This window comes from Neofelis nebulosa, chromosome 4, assembly GCF_028018385.1.
Source record: "Neofelis nebulosa isolate mNeoNeb1 chromosome 4, mNeoNeb1.pri, whole genome shotgun sequence".
NCBI lineage: Eukaryota > Metazoa > Chordata > Mammalia > Carnivora > Felidae > Neofelis > Neofelis nebulosa.
Window position 1 is genome coordinate 34277410 of NC_080785.1, and position 19605 is coordinate 34297014.

At 36.7% G+C, this 19605-nt stretch overlaps 1 protein-coding gene across 7 annotated transcripts in view; it reads right to left on the reverse strand.

Annotated features, from left to right (window-relative positions):
* ST7 (suppression of tumorigenicity 7) overlaps nucleotides 1-19605 on the reverse strand; it is a 267683-nt gene that overhangs the window by 198192 nt on the left and 49886 nt on the right. Inside the window, exon 1 of one of the 7 annotated variants that reach the window (XM_058724510.1) lies at nucleotides 3989-4753. The exons of the other annotated variants lie outside the window; for them this stretch is intronic. Coding sequence (XP_058580493.1) covers nucleotides 3989-4001 — 13 coding nt within the window. The 5' untranslated portion in view covers nucleotides 4002-4753. Of the gene's footprint in view, nucleotides 1-3988; nucleotides 4754-19605 lie in introns of those variants that run through there. 7 annotated transcript variants of the gene reach the window in all.

The following is a 19605-nucleotide window of genomic DNA, read 5'->3' on the forward strand; positions in this document are numbered from 1 at the left end:
TGCCAGGTACTATTCTGGGAAGTTTACATGAGTTAACTTATTGAATCTTTGTAACAATCCTACAATGTAGATACCATTAATTTCCACATTTGATAAATGGTGAAATAATTTTCCAAGGTCACACAGGTACTGAACAATAAGCTGGGATTCAAATCTAGGTAGGTTCCAAAGCATTTGCTCTTAACTGCTCTTCCATAATGCTTCTTGAGAATTAGCAAATACTTAAAATTATATTTTAAGTATTCAACTAAAACAAAAGGAAAATAGATATCAACTGAAAATGTGGACAAAAATATTCTTAAAAGAGAAAGGTCACCAGAGAAAGCTAAAAATGACAGAAAGAACTATGCCAAAAATTGCAGGAATTAAGAAAAATGCATCCTCCCAAATTATCAGTCATGTTAACAACCAGTGGAGAATATCAATAATGGCATTAAGATATAACTGTAGGGAAGTACAAAAGGCAATACCCTTCAAAAGGGTTGAAGCCAGAATATTATCTTACGTAAGATCTATTTTAAATTGCATACCAGATGTTGTACATGAATAGTCACACAAACGGTGGATGGATGTGGCCAGAAGAAAGGCAAGAGGAAAAGTAGAATGAGACGATGATCTTGGGTAAGAGATATTTTCCACCAGAGGCCACAGTCTATAGGCAATAACTGCTTTGCCAAGTCATTGATGTAGCTCCTCTCAGCTCATACGTGAGGGTGTACATATGCATATGTAAATGCACTTTTCTGAGTGCCTGTATTTATTTCTTGGCACTGACTTCTGAGAGTAAGTTAAAGGCTGAAATATTTTGCAAGAAGTCAACTTTTTAGATAACTATACCAGGGTCAGTATGTTAAAACAATAGATATCTCACTTGCCAGCAAAACTGTACCCAAATGACAGCCTCTGACTCCTATTAAGGTTTCTATAACCTCTGGAGGCCTGAGGTATTTCTAAGTACTTTAGTATGTTGGAATCCATATCACTGAAGGCCCATCTTTGACAAAACAGATTCCAAAAATTTAGTTTACTATTTTTCTCACTTCTAGGCACCTGGCATGAGCTCACAAAATGAAGACAAATTTTAATGTGTTGCCTAAAGAAAATATATTGAAATAAAACTGATCTGATGTCTTCCACACCCCTCAAAAAAAATCACATAATACATTCCAAGACCAAAATTAACTTTGAACTATCAATTCTGTCTAATTATGTCTATTCGCCTGTAACCTTGCCCTTTTTATTAGCAAAGAGAATACTGTTAATTTTAGTATAAAATTAGCAATGAAAGGAAAGATCAATATTCAAAATGATTTAGTAGCCAAAATAATCATTGTTAAATCAGAACACTGTTGATAAACAAAGACAGTAGTGAAAATCTTAAACTAAGTCAATAGTCACTTTTAGAGGAAACCCCATTCATAAATCACTCAACAACTTACTGTTGGGAGCTTACTGTTCTGCACTCTTGGGGTACAGCCAAGCACAAACTCCCTCCTCTATGGAGATTACAGTCTAGTGGGTGAGACAAGCAAATATGTAATATGTCAGATGGCAGCATGTGTTACAAAAAAAGGTAAGAGGAACCCAAGGCTGAGGAATGACTGAATGTGAGGGTTATTAGTTCAGATAAAACTGTCAGGCAATGCCACCCTTAAAAGATGACATTTCAACAGAGACCTGAAAAAAAATGAAAGGAAACCACATGGATAACATGGAAACCCCGTGGGAGAAAGAGCATTCCAAGAAAAAAAAAAAAAAGATAAATCTATTCTTGAATCATCAAGAACCATTTTCTATTGGATGACAACCCCTTCAGTGCCATGATGATGTCATTAAGTGCAATATGGTTACGCTTCATGAACTGTGCTGACAGTAAAATAAATTCTCTTTTCCAAATCCAAAAGAATTCATTCTCCCATGAACTGAAAACATATGCGTTCTTCACTTCACAGTTTACTAAATATACCTATATTTGCAAATATGTAAATGTTTATAAAAATCACCATAGGTGACAACATCCAAAATAGCTTCCTACCTCATCAACTAATTTAATTAGTTTATCTATTAATGTGATAAGAACTTAAGCCACACATTCTCTCTAGAGTACATACATAAACTAATTTTGAAGGTGTCATATCTTGAATTTCTCTGGAGCCATCTCCTTTGCTCACACTAAAGTTTTCTTAGTATTCCTCTTTTCTTAATTTTTGTAAAATGTTTATTTATTTTGAGAGAGCATGCACGTGAGTGTGGGGGAGGGGCAGAGAGAGGGAGAGAGAGAAGCCCAAGCAGATTCTGTGCTGTCAGTGCAGAGCCCAATGCAGGGCCGATCTCAGGAATCATGAGATCATGATCTGAGCCAAAATCAGGAATCAGATACAACCAACTGCGCCACTCATGTGATCCTCTTAGTACTCCTCTTGATGTCTAAGTAGCATGTTAAAGTTGTGTGTCTTTTGGAATACCATCTATACATTTATAAAGTATTATCTAAAAACAGAGAAATGTTTTAGTGGCAATATATGAACTATAGAAAAATGAAACAATCAATGGTTCTGTTCTTTGGGAAAAAGGTACAAATTTATCATTGAAAACATACTCATTGTAAAACTCCCTGATAAGATTTTAGAAATTTCACTTCTTTGCATATGGCTATAAAATGTGTTTCTTCCTACTTCCACACAGTACCACACATACAGTGAGCCTTCTGAAAGTTGTCTATTTTATTTCTGAACCGTGGAACAAAAATTCTGGCACACTTAACTTATGAGAAAAAAAATTCAAAATACACACACACACCACCACCACCGCACACACATACGCACACGCTATTATATTGGCTTTATAGAAACTCTAAAATAGAAAAATATGGATTTACAGAAAAAACAGACTTGGGGCAAATAGTTACTTTAAAATGTCTTATTTTCAAAAAAATATTTACCACAGAACTCCTTTACATAGTGAGCTCCTAAAGTTACATTTTAAATTGTCAATTTCACCAAAAAATCACAATTTGATACCATATTGTCAAGGATCCACACATACATCAACAGAGATCATTTATAGAGAATGTAAGAAGAGCTTAATCTAAAAGCACACTTATATTGTCATTCCACTGGGTATGGAAGGTGGGTCTCCGCCCTGGTGGAAAAGCTTCCAAAAGGCTTTATTCTTTAGTTTAAAAGGAATCTGTCAGAAAACAGTGCCACCATTACCCAAAAGTTCAAAAATGTAAGGTAATATAATTTTGAATTAAGGTAATTAATTTTGAATTTGCTCACAAATTTTGGCAAAGGCTCACGGCCATTCCTCCATATCATCACCTCACCTCCTCATCCCGCCTTCACCCCCTCCAATCTAAGGGAATCCTCCACTTACTCATCAAGCAACCAGTACCCATGGTTAGTCTAACCTTAACTTTATTTCCAAACCTGTCCCAATTTACCATTCAGAAACTAGACTTTGGGAATAAGGTTATGCAGCTTAAAAAGGAAGAGGCTATTTATCCATCCAAAAATTCTAGACACATTAATACTCAGAAAATTTGGGATAAAAACTGAAATTCTGTAACTCACTTCATTACGTCAACTCTATGTGAAAGACACACTGCACGAAAGAACTACCACAAAACCAAAAATGTTTTACGGAAACCAGAAGCTCTCTGTAGACCATGTGTATATTTATTCTCTGTGTGGCATAATCTGAACTCAGATGTTTGGACTCTAAACTTTCTGGCCCAGAGGGGAGACATGAGAATTAATTATGGTTTGCATTTGAGCATGACCCAAACTGAAATAGAAAAAACAACAAACTCATGCCTGACAAATTCCTTTAAGTGTATATACTAAATTAATCAAAATTCGTATACAACAAATTCATACATGATATCTTTAAAAAAACAAGCACAATCAACATAATTTTTATATATGAATTCAAAATACTTTAAGTAATTCTATATGACTAGAAAATATTTTAAATTTAATTTTACCTGTATAATCCATAATGAAGCAATAGGCAGGGAACCGGGTTATTTTCCAAAGTACAGCTCTATCAGACACAAAATGAAAGGGCTCCCTGGGCCGGCAAACTATTCTGGGGAAAGCCTCCTGCCATGTGACATTAAGCACACACACACTTCTGCTTATCTCGAACTCAAGCCACAACTGATGTGGCTCTGCTCCCCTTTGCCTGTTCTTTTAAAGTCATCTTAGAAAAGTCTCTGTTAGAAAAGAACCGTTATTTCTTCCCATTTCAATCCTGTATTGTTAGTTAAAACTAGGGCGAAAAATTCTTTCTCTAAGTGTAAAGAAGAACACGTAGGTGTCTATACTTCATCCTAGTACTCAATGTTACAAACCCATTTAACCTGAAAGGAGTAATCATCCAAATTTTTATAGTTTTGTCATGATGTCCATTCATTTGATAGTATGCACACTTGATCCATTTGAAACACATTTGATTAATTTGTAACCAAACCTAATAAAGGTGATGAAAGAACAATCCTCTAAAGCAGATCTAAAACCCTGAAGTCATTTGTCTGAGTCCTGAAACAGACATCAGATGGAAAGGACATATGGTCATTCCTGAGACAGACTCTATCTGATACAATCTTTAATGTCACATTGCAAAGACCCTGAGCCACCTTCTCCTTTATTGCCAATTGTTTTGATCTTGAGCGTGTCCTGGCTGAAACTTTAAGTAAACTTTAACAGTGGCTACTTCATCTTGATATAATTCTTAACATTGCTCAGAAACAAGATATAAATAAATAAACTTTAAAAAATTATCAGTTTCTTTTTGTTTGTTTTTTGAGCAACTTGAGTGGCTGGACAATTTTCCAATTTAGAGATATATTAAATACTCCCCTAAATTGCAGCTGTTTTGCGAAAGATAAGGTATTGGTTGTTTAGAGAGGTTTTGTTTTGCTTTTATTTTGCTACCTTGAATAAGTTTCTCAGTAAGATAATTACAAAGTTTACAGCACTATAAAATATGATTGCTAATTTCAGCTCAACATCAAAAGTATGTATCCTACAGAAATCTAAAAATCCTGGGCTCAAGATCATCATTTAACAGATCTCCTCAATAATTTTATAAAATAAATGAGAAAGCATCATTTCACTCAGCCATCCAGTCAATGCCTCATTACCATAAGCAGATCCCATTACACCACCATTCTGCTAACAGTCAAAAGCTGTTAATTCTCATCAACCTCACCTGCCACTGCTGCTAAGCAGCCCTGTCTCACTTCTCAGGCCTTAATTCTCTTTATCTTAATCTAGAGTAGAGATTAGAAAGCTTTCCATGAGCTACAAAAATTTGATACAGTTTCTTCCTGGTAATTAAGATGTGCAAATGGTTAAAACAGTAATGCCATAATTGTTTTAAATGCTAACCTGAAATGCCTAATAATAACTGTCTTAATGTCCACAAAACTTACAAGTGTGTGGAAACACTGATAGCCATTATCAGATGTCACATGAAATGACATTTTATGTCTTTCACAATTTAGTACTGTTAGCGTTGCTTTTTAAACTTCTTATCTAATTATTTGAGTGGCATTATTTTAAGAGCAATTGTTTTATCTTATCCTTCTTAGTATTTTATAATTCTTGTTTAAATCACAGATGTTTTAAGGAAATGCCTTTTATTGACAAAATGAGAACATAATGAAAAATCCAAATGAGAAGAGACAAGATAGATGGATAGATGGGTAAACAGATATAAAACCTGTACTATACAGGCTACAGTCAAAAAGGCAAGAAATAACAAGTGTTGAGGATGTGGAGAAAAAGGAACCCTCATGCACTGTTGGTGGGAATGTAAATTGGTGCAGCCACTGTGGAAAACAGTATGGAAGTTCCTCAAAAATTAAAAATAGAAATACCAAATGATCCAATAATTACAATTACTGAATACTTACCCAAAGAAAATAAAAATACTAATTGAAAAAGATATATGCACCACTCTGTTTATTCCAGCATTATTTACAACAGTCAAGATACAGAAGCAACCTAAGTATACTTTCATAGATGAATGGATAAAGAAGATGTGGTATTGCATGTATGTGTATAAGACATATACACATATACATACACAATGGAATATTACACAGCCTTAAAAAGGATAAGATTGTGCCACTTTCAACAACATGGATGGACGTAGAGGATATTATGTCAAGTAAAATAGTCAAGACAAATACCATATGATTTCACTTGTATGTGGAATATAAAAAACAGAACAAATGAATGAACGAAAACAAAATACAGAATCAGACCTGTAAATATGGAGAACAAACTGAGGATTTGCAAGGTGGGGTAATGTGGGGGGAGATAGGCAAAATGGGGGAAAGGGAGTGGGAGATACTGAACACCTGAAACTAATTGTACCATTGTTGTGTCAACTATACTCAAATAAAAAAAAATGCTTTTTAATTTTTAAAAAGCCTACAATCTACAGTTAAGTGATTTGCCACAGCTCAGAAAGCCAGCAGGGTAGTTAAGAGTCAGGCTTTGAATCAGACAGAGAAGGTACAAGTCACACGTTAGCCACTTATTAGCCGGATAATCTTAAGTTTTTAAATCTCTCTGAGCCTCTGGTGGCTCATAAATTGACAAAGGACCTACCGTCAATGCCTGGGACATGATAATAGCTAATAGGTAAATAAATAGCTAAAGTGTAAGTAGTGCTTAATGCGTACCAGGCATTGTCTTACATCATGTATTAACTTATTTAAACCTCACAACAGCCTTGTAAGATATTGTCCTCATTTATAGATGAGGAAATTGAGGCATGGAGGGTAAATCAGTCACTTAACTAAACATAGCAGAGCCAGGATTCAACCGAAGCCCATCTCAGAGTCCTATATAACACTGCCTTTATTTATTTATTTTTTTAATACATGAAATTTATTGTCAAATTGGTTTCCATACAACACCCAGTGCTCATCCCAAAAGGTGCCCTCCTCGATACCCATCACCCACCCTCTCCTCCCTCCCACCCCCCATCAACCCTCAGTTTGTTCTCAGTTTTTAACAGTCTCTTATGCTTTGGCTCTCTCCCACTCTAACCTCTTTTTTTTTTTTTTCCTTCCCCTCCCCCATGGGTTTCTGTTAAGTTTCTCAGGATCCACATAAGAGTGATAACATATGGTATCTGTCTTTCTCTGTATGGCTTATTTCACTTAGCATCACACTCTCCAGTTCCATCCACGTTGCTACAAAAGGCCATATTTCATTCTTTCTCATTGCCACGTAGTATTCCATTGTGTATATAAACCACAATTTCTTTATCCATTCATCAGTTGATGGACATTTAGGCTCTTTCCATAATTTGGCTATTGTTGAGAGCGCTGCTATAAACATTGGGGTACAAGTGCCCCTATGCATCAGTACTCCTGTATCCCTTGGATAAATTCCTAGCAGTAACACTGCCTTTACAGAGTAGGTGATCAACAAATGGAAGCAAAACAACAACAACAAAAAAAACATTTCCAAAAACTTAGTTCATTCTTTCCAATAAAACCTGCAATTTCCCAAATATTTCAGTTCAGAGTTTATAAAACTTGTCTTGTATAGTCTATGTTCAATTCCAACATATGGAAAGATTAAACAAAGAAACAGAATGAAAGAGATAATGTCCTAAGTCATTTTGATAGTTAAAATGAGAGTTGCATTCACCAGTTAGGCAGGAATAAGCAGTCAAGAGCAGAAAGCTATAACCATAAAAGGACCAGAACTATTCCCCACACTCCCAGCAGCCACCAAGTCCATCCCTCTCTACTTTTCAGTTCTCCAAATGTCACAGTATATACTACTTTCCTGACCTCTAAAGGGTTTAGGCAAGTTCCTCTAACTACACAGGTCACTCAGGAGGAGGGCCTTCAACTACTTCTCCCTTACCTTCCTCCCCAAGAAACTTCTCTATCCCCATTTCACTCTCAGCAAAGGAGACTCTCTGGTACGTCCAGAGGCAGCCCCCCCACCACACACACACACACACCATCCCCGGCAACAATTACATCACAGTCCTCTCCAACAAGCAGCAATAAGTCGTCAGAGGCACAGGGACCACTCTCCTAACACCAACTTACTGACTTAGCAGCACCCCGCATTACACCCTGGAACCCCATTTCAGATTCCTGCTACAATTCAGCCTTTCATGTTTCAGGCTGGAAGAAGCATAGTTAATGAATCAAGATACCTGAGGCCTAGCCTCAACATTGCCACTCATTTCCTCTCTAAGTCCTGGAACCTCTGTAGGTGTCCATTCCCTCTCTGGCAAAATGAGGAGGCTGAACTAGATGATCCTTAAAATCTAGTCCAAATCCAACGATCTAGGATTCTAGTGTAAACCAATTACACCTGGAAAAGAAAACTCAAGTAACTCCTGCAGGTAACTGTTCCTCCTCTAGTCCACATGATCCCCTCTTCCATCCTGCTGGAGCCTTGAGAATAGCCCCACCTCAAGGGTGGGGAGCCAGGGAGCCAGGTGTATCATCCAAATCCAGTGCATTTACACACTGGATGGCTCTGAGGGAGCCTCCAACAGTTTCCAGGTACACTGTTTCTCTCAGCCTGGGGTTAGTAGATGAATACAAACACACACAAAACACACAAGAAATAAATGTTGGGAAGTCTACCAACTGGTTCATGGTAAAGGTCACCCCTCTTAAGACAACGAGGCCTGGATGTCAGCAAGAAAGCTTCTGAAAGAGACCCCTACTTCCAGGACATGCCTGAGATGGCCTGGACAGGGAGTGCCAAGTTTGTAGGTGACAACACAGGGGCTGAGACAAATCTGTCCTCTCTCTCCGGAGTAGTTCCTAAAATGTGAGTCCACAGCCCTTTTCTCTCCCCAGAGAAGGAGAAAGAGCATGACTCCCACTTCACTCTTCCCTCTTAAATCTGAAAACCATGACCTTATCATAATATTTACATCATATTTCCAACCCATTCAATAGCTCACTTCATTGCACATTTTAAAACCCCAGAGGTGGATTATAAATGCTCACCCTGCTTTTCCACATTACAGAAATAATAGCATGGGGCTTCCCCTCTGGTCTCTATTCTCACCCTCCTCACCAACAACTCAGAGTTGAGTCAAAATGCCTTAATGTTATGCCTCATCCCAACTTCCCCTTAATTGGAACAAACTTTACCTAAGATGTTGCTGCTCTCCCGAGCTTCTTACCACCCACGCCAGCCTGCATCTGCTTCGGCAACTCCTTTTCATAGTCTGTCATTCTTCATTGGCTTTGCTTATCGAGCCCCAAGACTACCTCATGGCTTACCCCACAACATAAGAGCACTCCACTACAAAAAGGGTTCTCTGAAGAAGATTCCAACAGGTGAAACCAACTCCTCCCATGAGTGTGCTGCCTCCATATCTCAAAATTTTTAAGTAAGCTAAGACAGATGACCATCAAGCACCAACCAGGTAACAAAACAAGTACCCAACCCAGACACACCCCTCTATAGAAAGCTTCTTTAGGCAAAACACAGACTTTACTGTGTGATTTTGGTCTGTTCATCTGGCTGGCAAAAGGAATCGCTGCAAAATAAGCAAAGATAGTTATGAAAAATAGTCATGAATGGACTACTGTGGGTTGTCCCAGAGGCAAAACAAAACAAAACAAAACAAAACAAAAAACAGTGGAGAAGTTCTTCAAGAAATATGGTAGTATTCAGCACAAGTTTTTGGTAAGCAAAGAAAGTCACGAATTATCCATGGTACTCCAAAACATAAATCATTCTGGTTGTTTTATAAGGGTCAGCACATTCTTTCTATAAAGGACCAAATAGTAAATATTGTAGATTTTGTGGGACCTTCCAGTCTCTGTCACAACTCCTCACTTTGCCATTTTATTGCAAAAGTAACTATACACAACACATATACAAACGAGAACAGCTGTGTTCCAATAAAACTTAATTTATAGACTGTGAAACTGAATTTCTTAAATTTTCATGTATCATAAAGTATTTTTCTTGTTCTGAATTGATTTCAATCATTGAAAAATAGTTTTTCTAGAAACACTTAACTTGCAAGCCATACAAATACAGGTGGCCCTCGGATTACAGTTTGCCAACCTCTGTTCTGTAATCTTTACTATAGTTGATTTGACCTTTCTCTGAAAGAGCTCTGATCTTCAATTAGGTCTCTGCCATTAACAAGACTCGTAAAGGTAATGGGATTCCATCAATTACTGCTTGCTGGATCAGGGCTGGGAACTCAAGAAAACTTTCACCCCCGTCCCCTTCGCTTATAGTGATACCATGAGTATTGATAGCCCACACTGCCTTGTTTATTCCCTATGCCTTAGAACTAGTGGTAATTGCTGAATCAATTGTAAGAAATCAACTTTCAAGGGCAACAAAAACATTTACAACCCACATTCATCTCTAACCCTCAAAAATTCTATAAAAAAATGGAAACCATTAGTAAAGATTTCCAAATCTCCTCAGTTATACTATAAGCCAGGAAACTTATATGAAGTACACTCATAGTATAAAAAGTAATAGCAAGTTTGGTATGAGAACATCTGGCACTGCTCACCAACAGAAGCTGAAAGAGAATTCTTGAGAAACAAGAAACTTAGGTTTCAAATCCTAACTGGACAGTTTAATGCTTTGGTTGGCCTTCTCATGGCAGTATCTCATTTACGAAATTAAGAATTAAGTTTAGATTATTTCTGTGGTCTTTTCCAGCTCTAAAATGCTTGTAATGAGATACACTAGTCATGATATCTGACTTAGCCCACTGAGAATTTCAGCATTTTTCACTTTTCACTATCCTTCAGATAACAGGCAGATAATTTCCTCTCTGCTGTTTTATCTCTGGCTTTTTGAGAGGCCGTTGAAAATATATTTCTGATCAGGACTTGCAGCCATCTCAGAAACAATCCAGTCTTAGCACAGATATGAGTGAACCAAGAGAAAATACAACACTTGGAAGAAATTTTTAGAGACAGACATTTGTGCCTTCTGCAATCATAAAATCCAAGTTGTATGCCTCCCACAACAAAAGCATACAATCAAGTCCTTCAGCACCACAGAAATTTGTCTTCAAAACTGCTTCATTTTCTCATAATAATCACATCCTTGATATAGAGGTACCATGCTGCAGTCTGACTCCAGAATCAAGCAGATCTGGATTAGTCTCTACTAATCTCTAGACTACTACCTTGTAAACTGAAAGTTATTCACCTCCAAGCCTCACTTTCCCCATCTGTAGAACACGGATGCTATTCTTGGTAGCCATGGAAATGACATATACATACTGGTGTGTAAATACCGATGTTTTCAGAAAGGCATCTTCAACATTGTCAGGTGTGAAAAAATAACATACAAAGCAGTAGGAATAATACAGCATTTTGAAGTTTTTTGGAAAAGCATACAGTGGAAAAATGGAAGGAAATTCTGACACTTGCTACAACGGCTGAACCTTGAAGACATTATGCTAGTGAAATAAACCAGTCACAGAAAGACAAATAGCATGTGATTCCACTTTTAAATGGTACTAGAGTACTCAAATTCAGAGACAGAAAGTGGAAGGATAGTTGCAAGAGGCTGCAGGAAGCAGAAAAGGAGAATTGTTTAATGGGTATAGCACTCCAGCAAGATAAAAAAAGTTCTAAAGGTTGGCAGCATAACTACTGAGCTAGTTAAGTGGTAAATTTTATGTTATGTATATTTTGTCACAATTTAAATTTTTTTGAATAGGGACACCTGGGTGGCTCAGTCAGTTTTGCATCTGACTCTCGGTTTCATCTCACGTCATGATCCCAGAGTACTGGGATAGAGTCCTGCATCAGGCTCCATGCTTAGCCTTAAGATTCTCTCTTTCTGTCTCTCCCTCTCTCTCTCTCTCTGCCCCTCTCCCCATACTTGTGCATGCTCTCTCTCTCAAGCAAATAAATAAATACACATACATACATAAATAATACACCTTTTTGAATAAACTTTTCAAATAAAATTTAAAATACTTAAAAAAAACCCATACAGTGGATATATCTAGCAATAGAATTACTGATGGTTTTCACTTTGTCACAGTTGCAAAAGTAGAATGAGCTCTCTATGAAAAGTATTCACTCCATAAAAAGAAAAGGCATTTCATTTTATACGTGAAGTAAGTCTAAAAGCCTGAAAGCTATGAAATCTAGCAGCTAAGAATCAGTCTTAAGATAAAATACTGTAACCAAGAACTACACATATAATTAGGGCCAGAATGACTGGCCAAGAGAAGGATAAAGGATTGGTAACAATGCAGTGTATTTCTGTTCGTAAATTTGTAGAGAAATATTAACTTTAAATGGCATTTATGCAAAGATTATTTAAATTTTAATTATGAGTTAAAAGGCTTTCTAAAAAATAAAAATTTCAGTAATTCTAGTGCCTAGCAAATGTTTGTTGAGTGAATAAATGGACATGCTTAAGCAAAATCCTTGAATCTCAGAAAATGTACAAACTATTCAGAATACATGACCATATTACACTGCTACCAACTGGCAGCAGCAACCCTAAAGCACAAGGACAATAACTTGCAAAGGAGAGAGTTCATTGCTGAAACTTTAAAAAATTTAAGAGAATGACAAACTTGAAACAACTTTTCTCCTTTGAAAGCTTTATTATTTCCAACAAAATATGGACAATGCCCTTTAAAAAAGCACATTGACTCTACCATAAATCAACTCTGAAAATGGTAGAAGATGGGAAAATTGCTGGAATTAAAGCAAGATCCACTTTTTAATCCTGCTTTAGGCAACACTGTACCTCAGTTTTCTCAGACATGAAATATGTGAATCTGTCAGCAACGTATTACCCTTATTTCATGTCTGAGAACACCTTGTAAATGGTGAAATATCAGGAATTAGTATTATTAAATTACTCTTATTGATTTTTTCACCTAAACAACAAAATATCTCTAAAACATTTCTATTTATGATCTATATATACGTAAGTTTAACAAACAAAATGCATCAACTTTTGAATACATTAAATGCCAAGTTAAAGATAAAAGTATAAAAATATCTGCCCTTTGAGTCACTTATATGGAACACTATCTTCTCAATCCAACTCAGACTTTTTCCCAGGACTTTTTTTTTTAGCAGAAACATGCCCTACATACTTTTCATGAGCATAATTTATTTTTAAATTAATGTCTGGGAATTCAGCATACCGTATCTTGAAACAGTGATCCATGTTAGCCATTGTTTCCACAGTCCACCAGCACTTGGGCAGGAAGTGTGATATGCAAAGAAGGAACTAAATCTCATGGGGTCTTATCAGTAATCCTGTAGCATTTCATAAAAATCTGATACACATATCTAATCATGAAAACTGGAAATGGTTTATATTAATGATAATGACCAATGTAAAGACAGAGGAAAAACAGGGACCATTTATGACTCTTTATCATAGGAGATAACTAAAGGTGAAGTGAGTTGAAACTGGGGCTAGACTTAGGATCAACAGCTTTTAGATTTCCGTGTTCTTTACAAATGTTAAAGTAGTATTAGATTTTATATTTACATAACATGAATTACTATTATTGAGATTCAGTTCTCGCAATAAAACATGAGTAAATAATGATCAAACAAAATGGAGAAAAATTTTTAAGTTATTTTGTCAATACTATAATGTATTAATAAATACATTCTACTTCAGTGAAATTAGATTCAAGGACTTATGTCTTAGTATTTCATTGAGAATGTAAAAGATTCCAGGAATGTGTGTTTAAGGAAAAGAAAAGCATACACTGAGGACAGATGATATGACAATGAACAAAATACAGAGGCCATTGAACTTCCAGGCATTATACAGCAGCAAAACACTTAAACACAGCCATGTTACAAAAATATCTCAGGAAATAAAAAGATAAAACATGTTAGGTGCCCTTACCTACCTACCTAAAATACTCCAAAATACATTTGAATCAAGTCTTTATAGAAATACAGATTAAAGTACTGTAAATATTTTCTTTTACCCAAAATAGCCCTTGAAAGATAAGTCATCTTTTTAATTGTTTACTGTAACTTCTATATTTTCTTAATTTGGGTACTTTTTTAAAATCATACTAATGCATTTATCTCTAAAACATCACAAGATAATAATAAAGGCTCACAGACATTCCTTAACATTTGACATAAAGTATAAGTGCACTAAATGTAAAAAATAAAATAACTATTAAAAAAGAAAATAAATGTTTTATTTCTATAATCAAGAGTTTATTTTCAGATACTCATCATCGAGAATCAATGTCTATTCAGAGATAGCTTTCTTTTTTTAATTTTTATTTTTTACATTTATTTATTTTTGAGAGAGAGAGACAGAGCGCAAGTGTTGGGGGGTGGGGGGCAGAGAGAGAGGGAGACACAGAATCCGAAGCAGGCCCCAGGCTCCAAGCCATCAGCACAGAGCCCAACGCAGGGCTAGAACCCATGAACTGTGAGATGACCTGAGCTGAAGTTGGTCGCCTAACCAACTGAGCCACCCAGGCGACCCCAGAGGTAGCTTTCTTAATGGTAAATAGATTCTTTAAGTCATTTGGGAGACAGTCCAATGGTAGCTTCTACATTTTCTCCCTGAGCACAGGACAAGAACACGGTTGCACATGTCCCCTCAATCCACTCAAAGAATTAGGGAAAAGTATGTGGGAGGCAGAAAGCTTCTGTACTTGGAGTCAATGCCTGGGGACTGAGCCATTCTTTTTTTGGTGGTTCATTCACTATGGTATAAATGTCTTTATATGAATTGACAAAAAATATATAACTGTAGAAATTATATAATATTATTCTAGGAATACTTGTTTAACACTTTCAACAAAAGAAAAAGACAAGAACTAATACCATTTATTGCATTCTTTAGGATATATTAGAGATGCTAGAACACTGACAGAAACCTTCATATATTACATGGTTACAATCATTTTCTCCATCTTTGCCATGAAATCTTGATGGATTCTATGTTAAAAGGCATAAAAAAAGTCAATCAAGAACTCCAAATTATTAAAATGCCTCTTTCCAGAGTTAAAATAAATTTCTACAGACTGTTCATTTCTTTTTTTTTTAATTTTTTTTAATGTTTATTTATTTTTGAGACAGAGAGAGACAGAGCATGAACAGGGGAGGGTCAGAGAGAGAGGGAGACACAGAATCTGAAGCAGGCTCCAGGCTCTGAGCTGTCAGCACAGAGCCCGATGCGGGGCTCAAACTCACGGACCGTGAGATCATGACCTGAGCCGAAGTCGGATGCTTAACCGACTGAGCCACCCAGGCGCCCCTGTTCATTTCTTTTCCATATACACAACATATTTCTGAATTGAGAGAGTCAACAAGCTGAACAGTTTATTGTGTTTCTCCAGACACCATGGGCAACATGGTGAAATGGTAAAATTCTGAGCCAAATGTTTAATACAAAAATAAGATCAAAGAACTCTGTAGCTGTCTCCCTAGACCTCTAATTATAATTGCCTGAGAAATCATCGTCAGGACATTGAGTTCTTCCCTCCTTAATTAAATCATTTTATTGCTATATATCCAAAAGGAAATCATCTTCCATCTGGATCCAGTTATTCTACCAAAAATATAGTATCCATACTATTCAATATTCATCCATATAAACATGTAAAGAAACAGAAAGAATGAAGGAAGGAATGGAGGAAGGACATAAATAGAATTTATAATGAGATATCGTAAAAGTCATTCTTCTCAATACTAAAAAGTAGACAATACACAATGACCATATCATCTTAAGACACCCTGACCTCAGATTTATAGACAACTGAAAATGGGAGATCTCTAAACAGAGTGCTGTCATCCTGCAAAGACACTCTCCACATGTTATGAATCAAATAAGTAACAATTATGACCTACAGACAACCCATTTAGAACTCCTTCCTAAGAAACATTAAAAATAAAATAAAAAATAATTTTTAAAGAAGTTCTCCAGTAAACCACAGTGGGGGAAAAATCACATTCTAGAAAACTAATTCAGTAAATGCATCTGGCATTGTAGAAAAAAAGAATGTATTTTGTGTTATTATTGATTTGTGCAATTTTTTCATTCAGTGGTTCATAATGAGGGGATTCTGCCTTTAAAACACACATGTAAGCATAAGTGTATACATGCACATGTGCGCGTGCACATGCGCGCACACACAAACACACACACACACACACACACACACTGCAACACTTAGGGAGCTAGCAGAGATTTTACATACTTAATGCATTTGAAATAGATTACATTAAACATATATCATGCTATTAACTGAAAGTAATTAACATAGCTTATAAACTGTATAAAAACAATATTGTATTAGAAACTTGAAATCCTCCTCCCAAAATAGATATTCTTACTTGATCTCCAGCTAAAATTAGATAAACTTCAATGTTCAAGAAAACATGTTTCATAGAACATCTTTTCAGATTTCCATATATTATATTTTGTCTTTAGGCAAAACAGAGACATCAGATTATATTTTTATTAGAAGAAGATAAGGACCATTACTATAGCATTGAGGGGGAAAAATAAGAAAAATTGCTCATCTTTTCCCTTTTTTAACATACCCCCTATATTGACATTAATGCAATAATCAATCACCCATAATTACAAAAGAAAAAAAAGCATAATAACACCAGATTGTATCAAAAATAGTCCCAAGTGACTATGACAGTTACACAAGAAGTATCTTCTTCCAAGCGTGGCCCAGGAACAATCTTAAAGGCTTGCAGGCTCTGTCAACAACCCACATGGATTGCCTTTGAAAGTGTCATTACCTGACGTCTGCAATTTTATCACCTTTACTGACTACTAGTCCTTTCTGTAACTCACGCAGACATAAAACTTTCTGTTCCAGCCCATTTATCAAGTGAAAGTTTCCTTTCCAGGAAAACAGATCTGTGCTCCAGGGACCATAACAGAAAACAGCAGTAAAACCATTCACCTGCACTTAACATTGGTAGTTTCATTTATACTTTGTTCTTTCAGGAAGAAAAGTGCCTTTAAGTTTGGAAATATATTCTATAAATACATGCATTCTTCTATACAATACCAGTAGTTTGACCAATCTGTCTTTTAAAGCGAGAAAAGTGAATACTGTGTGGGTAGGGTTCAGCTGACCACAATTAGAGCTCCTGTTTTCTTCCATTCATTTGCAGCAGAACGGTTTTTCAATCATCCCCATGGATTTTTACACACACTAGATAAGGTGCCAGTTTCACTGCTTTGGCTCTAAACAAACATTAAATAGCTCCTTCAGCGTTTTCCAACATCATTTCCAACATTCAAATGTTCTTTGAATCGTTTGGTGCTGAAAAGAAATCCTAGACTCAGAACACCATAAGCTACAGAACAGAAAAACCTTATAGCCAGACCTTTGGAGAATGTGTTCCAGATGTCTGTTTTTCAGAGGAGATAAACCAAAGGGTTGCTAGGATTCCTAAATCTAATATAACTCTTACCATCAAAAAGATCCAACAGTATCTCTCAATGAAGGTACTATGGGCATTTTAAGCAGGATAATAATGCAGTTAACATTCCTGGCCTCCAGGCATTCAAGGCCAGTAACACTGACCAGTCACCGTGACAACACAAAGCCCACACACACATTTCCATATGGTGCTGTGGGACAATACCACCCTCACAACCTTAACAATGTATTTCTCTACCATCTTAAATAAGTCACACAAAGCTCCAAAGAAGCTGTTCCCAATAACTCAATTATTTTATTGGACATAAAACTAAAATGATATAAGATATAGAACAAACCCCTAAAGGAATACACTGCTTGAAAAAAATCCCAAAGATCATTTTTCCTTTTTGCTCCACTTGTTTCTCCCTCATAAAAATGTTAAAGTTACCTCTAAGCCTGTGCTGTCCAATATGGTAGCCACAACTATGTATGGCTATTTACATTTAACTTAAAAATTCAGGGGCACCTGGGTGGCTCAGTCAGTTGAGCATCGGATTGTTCATTTCAGCTCAGAAAGTGATCCTAGGATCATGGGATTGAGCCCTGCATCAGGCTGTGTGCTGAGCTGGGAGCCTGCTTAAGATTCTCTCTCTCTCTCTCTCTCTCTCTCTCTCTCTCTCTCTCTCTCTCTCTCTCTGGGGCGCCTGGGCGGCTCAGTCAGTTAAGCGTCTGACTTCAGCTCAGGTCACGATCTCATGGTTCGTGGGTTTGAGCCCCGTGTTGGGCTCTGTGCTGACAGCTTGGAGCCTAGAGCCTGCTTCGGATTCTGGGTCTTCCTCTCTCTCTGCCTTTCCCCTGCTCTCTCTCTCTCTCTCTCAAAAATAAATAAACATTAAAAAAAATAAAAAGCACTAAAACATTAAAAAAACAAAAAAGATTCTCTCTCTCTCTCTCTCTCTCTCTCTCTCTCCCTCTGCCCCTCCCCCACTTGTGGTCATGCTCGCTCTATCTCTCTCTTTCCCACTCTCTCTCTCAAAAATAAAAAATAATTCAGTTCCTCAGCTGCACCAGCCACATATGCTCAATAGACACTATATTATAGAACATTTCCATTATCAGAGAAAGTTCTATTGGATAGCACTGCTCTAAGTCTTCCAAGCATATGGCAAGGCATGACATTGCCATTTTGAGGGCAGTTCACAGCAAAAGCATAGAATTCTTTGGTAGCAATAACAGAAAGCACTTATGCATCTCCAAACTCTTTTTAACACTTGGCTTTGAAACAAAATTCCAGACATGAGCAACATTAAAAACAGAAACTTTAATATTAGATCAGGTTGATTCGTATCTACAGAATGGATCAGCTCTCTTATAATATCTCATAAACAAACTGTTCTAAGAGATAATGTTGATCAGTGAAATAATACTTGGAAAGTACCTAATCTTTCTTTCTTCTCCACATATCATGTACTAAGGGTCAAACTTTGTTTTAGTAACAGGAGAACTATCCAGTGGCTATGTGCCCTCCACAAGGTTCTTTATAGCCCTTTGGGGGCCACAGAGATATAGATATGTTCCTATATGCTATTTGCTCCTCCCAAATTCAGAGCTGGTCCATTCTCTCTCTCATCTGTCACTGGGTACTCTTCCTCACAGGGTTTGTAGTTTGTACACTTACCACACTTTGAACCCGTGCCCAAGAAGAGGTCCAGAAGGCTGGATCCCAAGTATCTATGTTTAGTATGTAAACTCTTGAAAAAAACATTTGATAACACTGCAAAAAGTATTTTTCTCCTCTCTGCTATTTAAAACTCTAAGACCAGGGCAGTAATTCTGTCATAATTCCTTGCAGATCAGATCAGAGTTTTCCAAAACTTTGAGTGTGCTAAAGTTTATTAATAGGCCTACTATTTAAAAGTGGGGCAGGGGGGAGGTGACCTTGAATGGCTCAGTTGGTTAAGCGTCCTACTCTTGAGTTCAGCTCAGGTCCTGATCTCAAGGTTGTGGGATCAAGCCTGCGTCCTCACTGAGCATGGAGCCTGCTTAAGATTCTCTCTTTTCTTCTCTCTCACTGTCCCTCCTCCCCCCTCCCCGAATAAATAAACATTAAAATATAATAATAATGAAATAAAAAATACAAGGGGGAAGGATTTCAACCACATGTTCTCACATAATTTGGAAGTCAGTATAGCA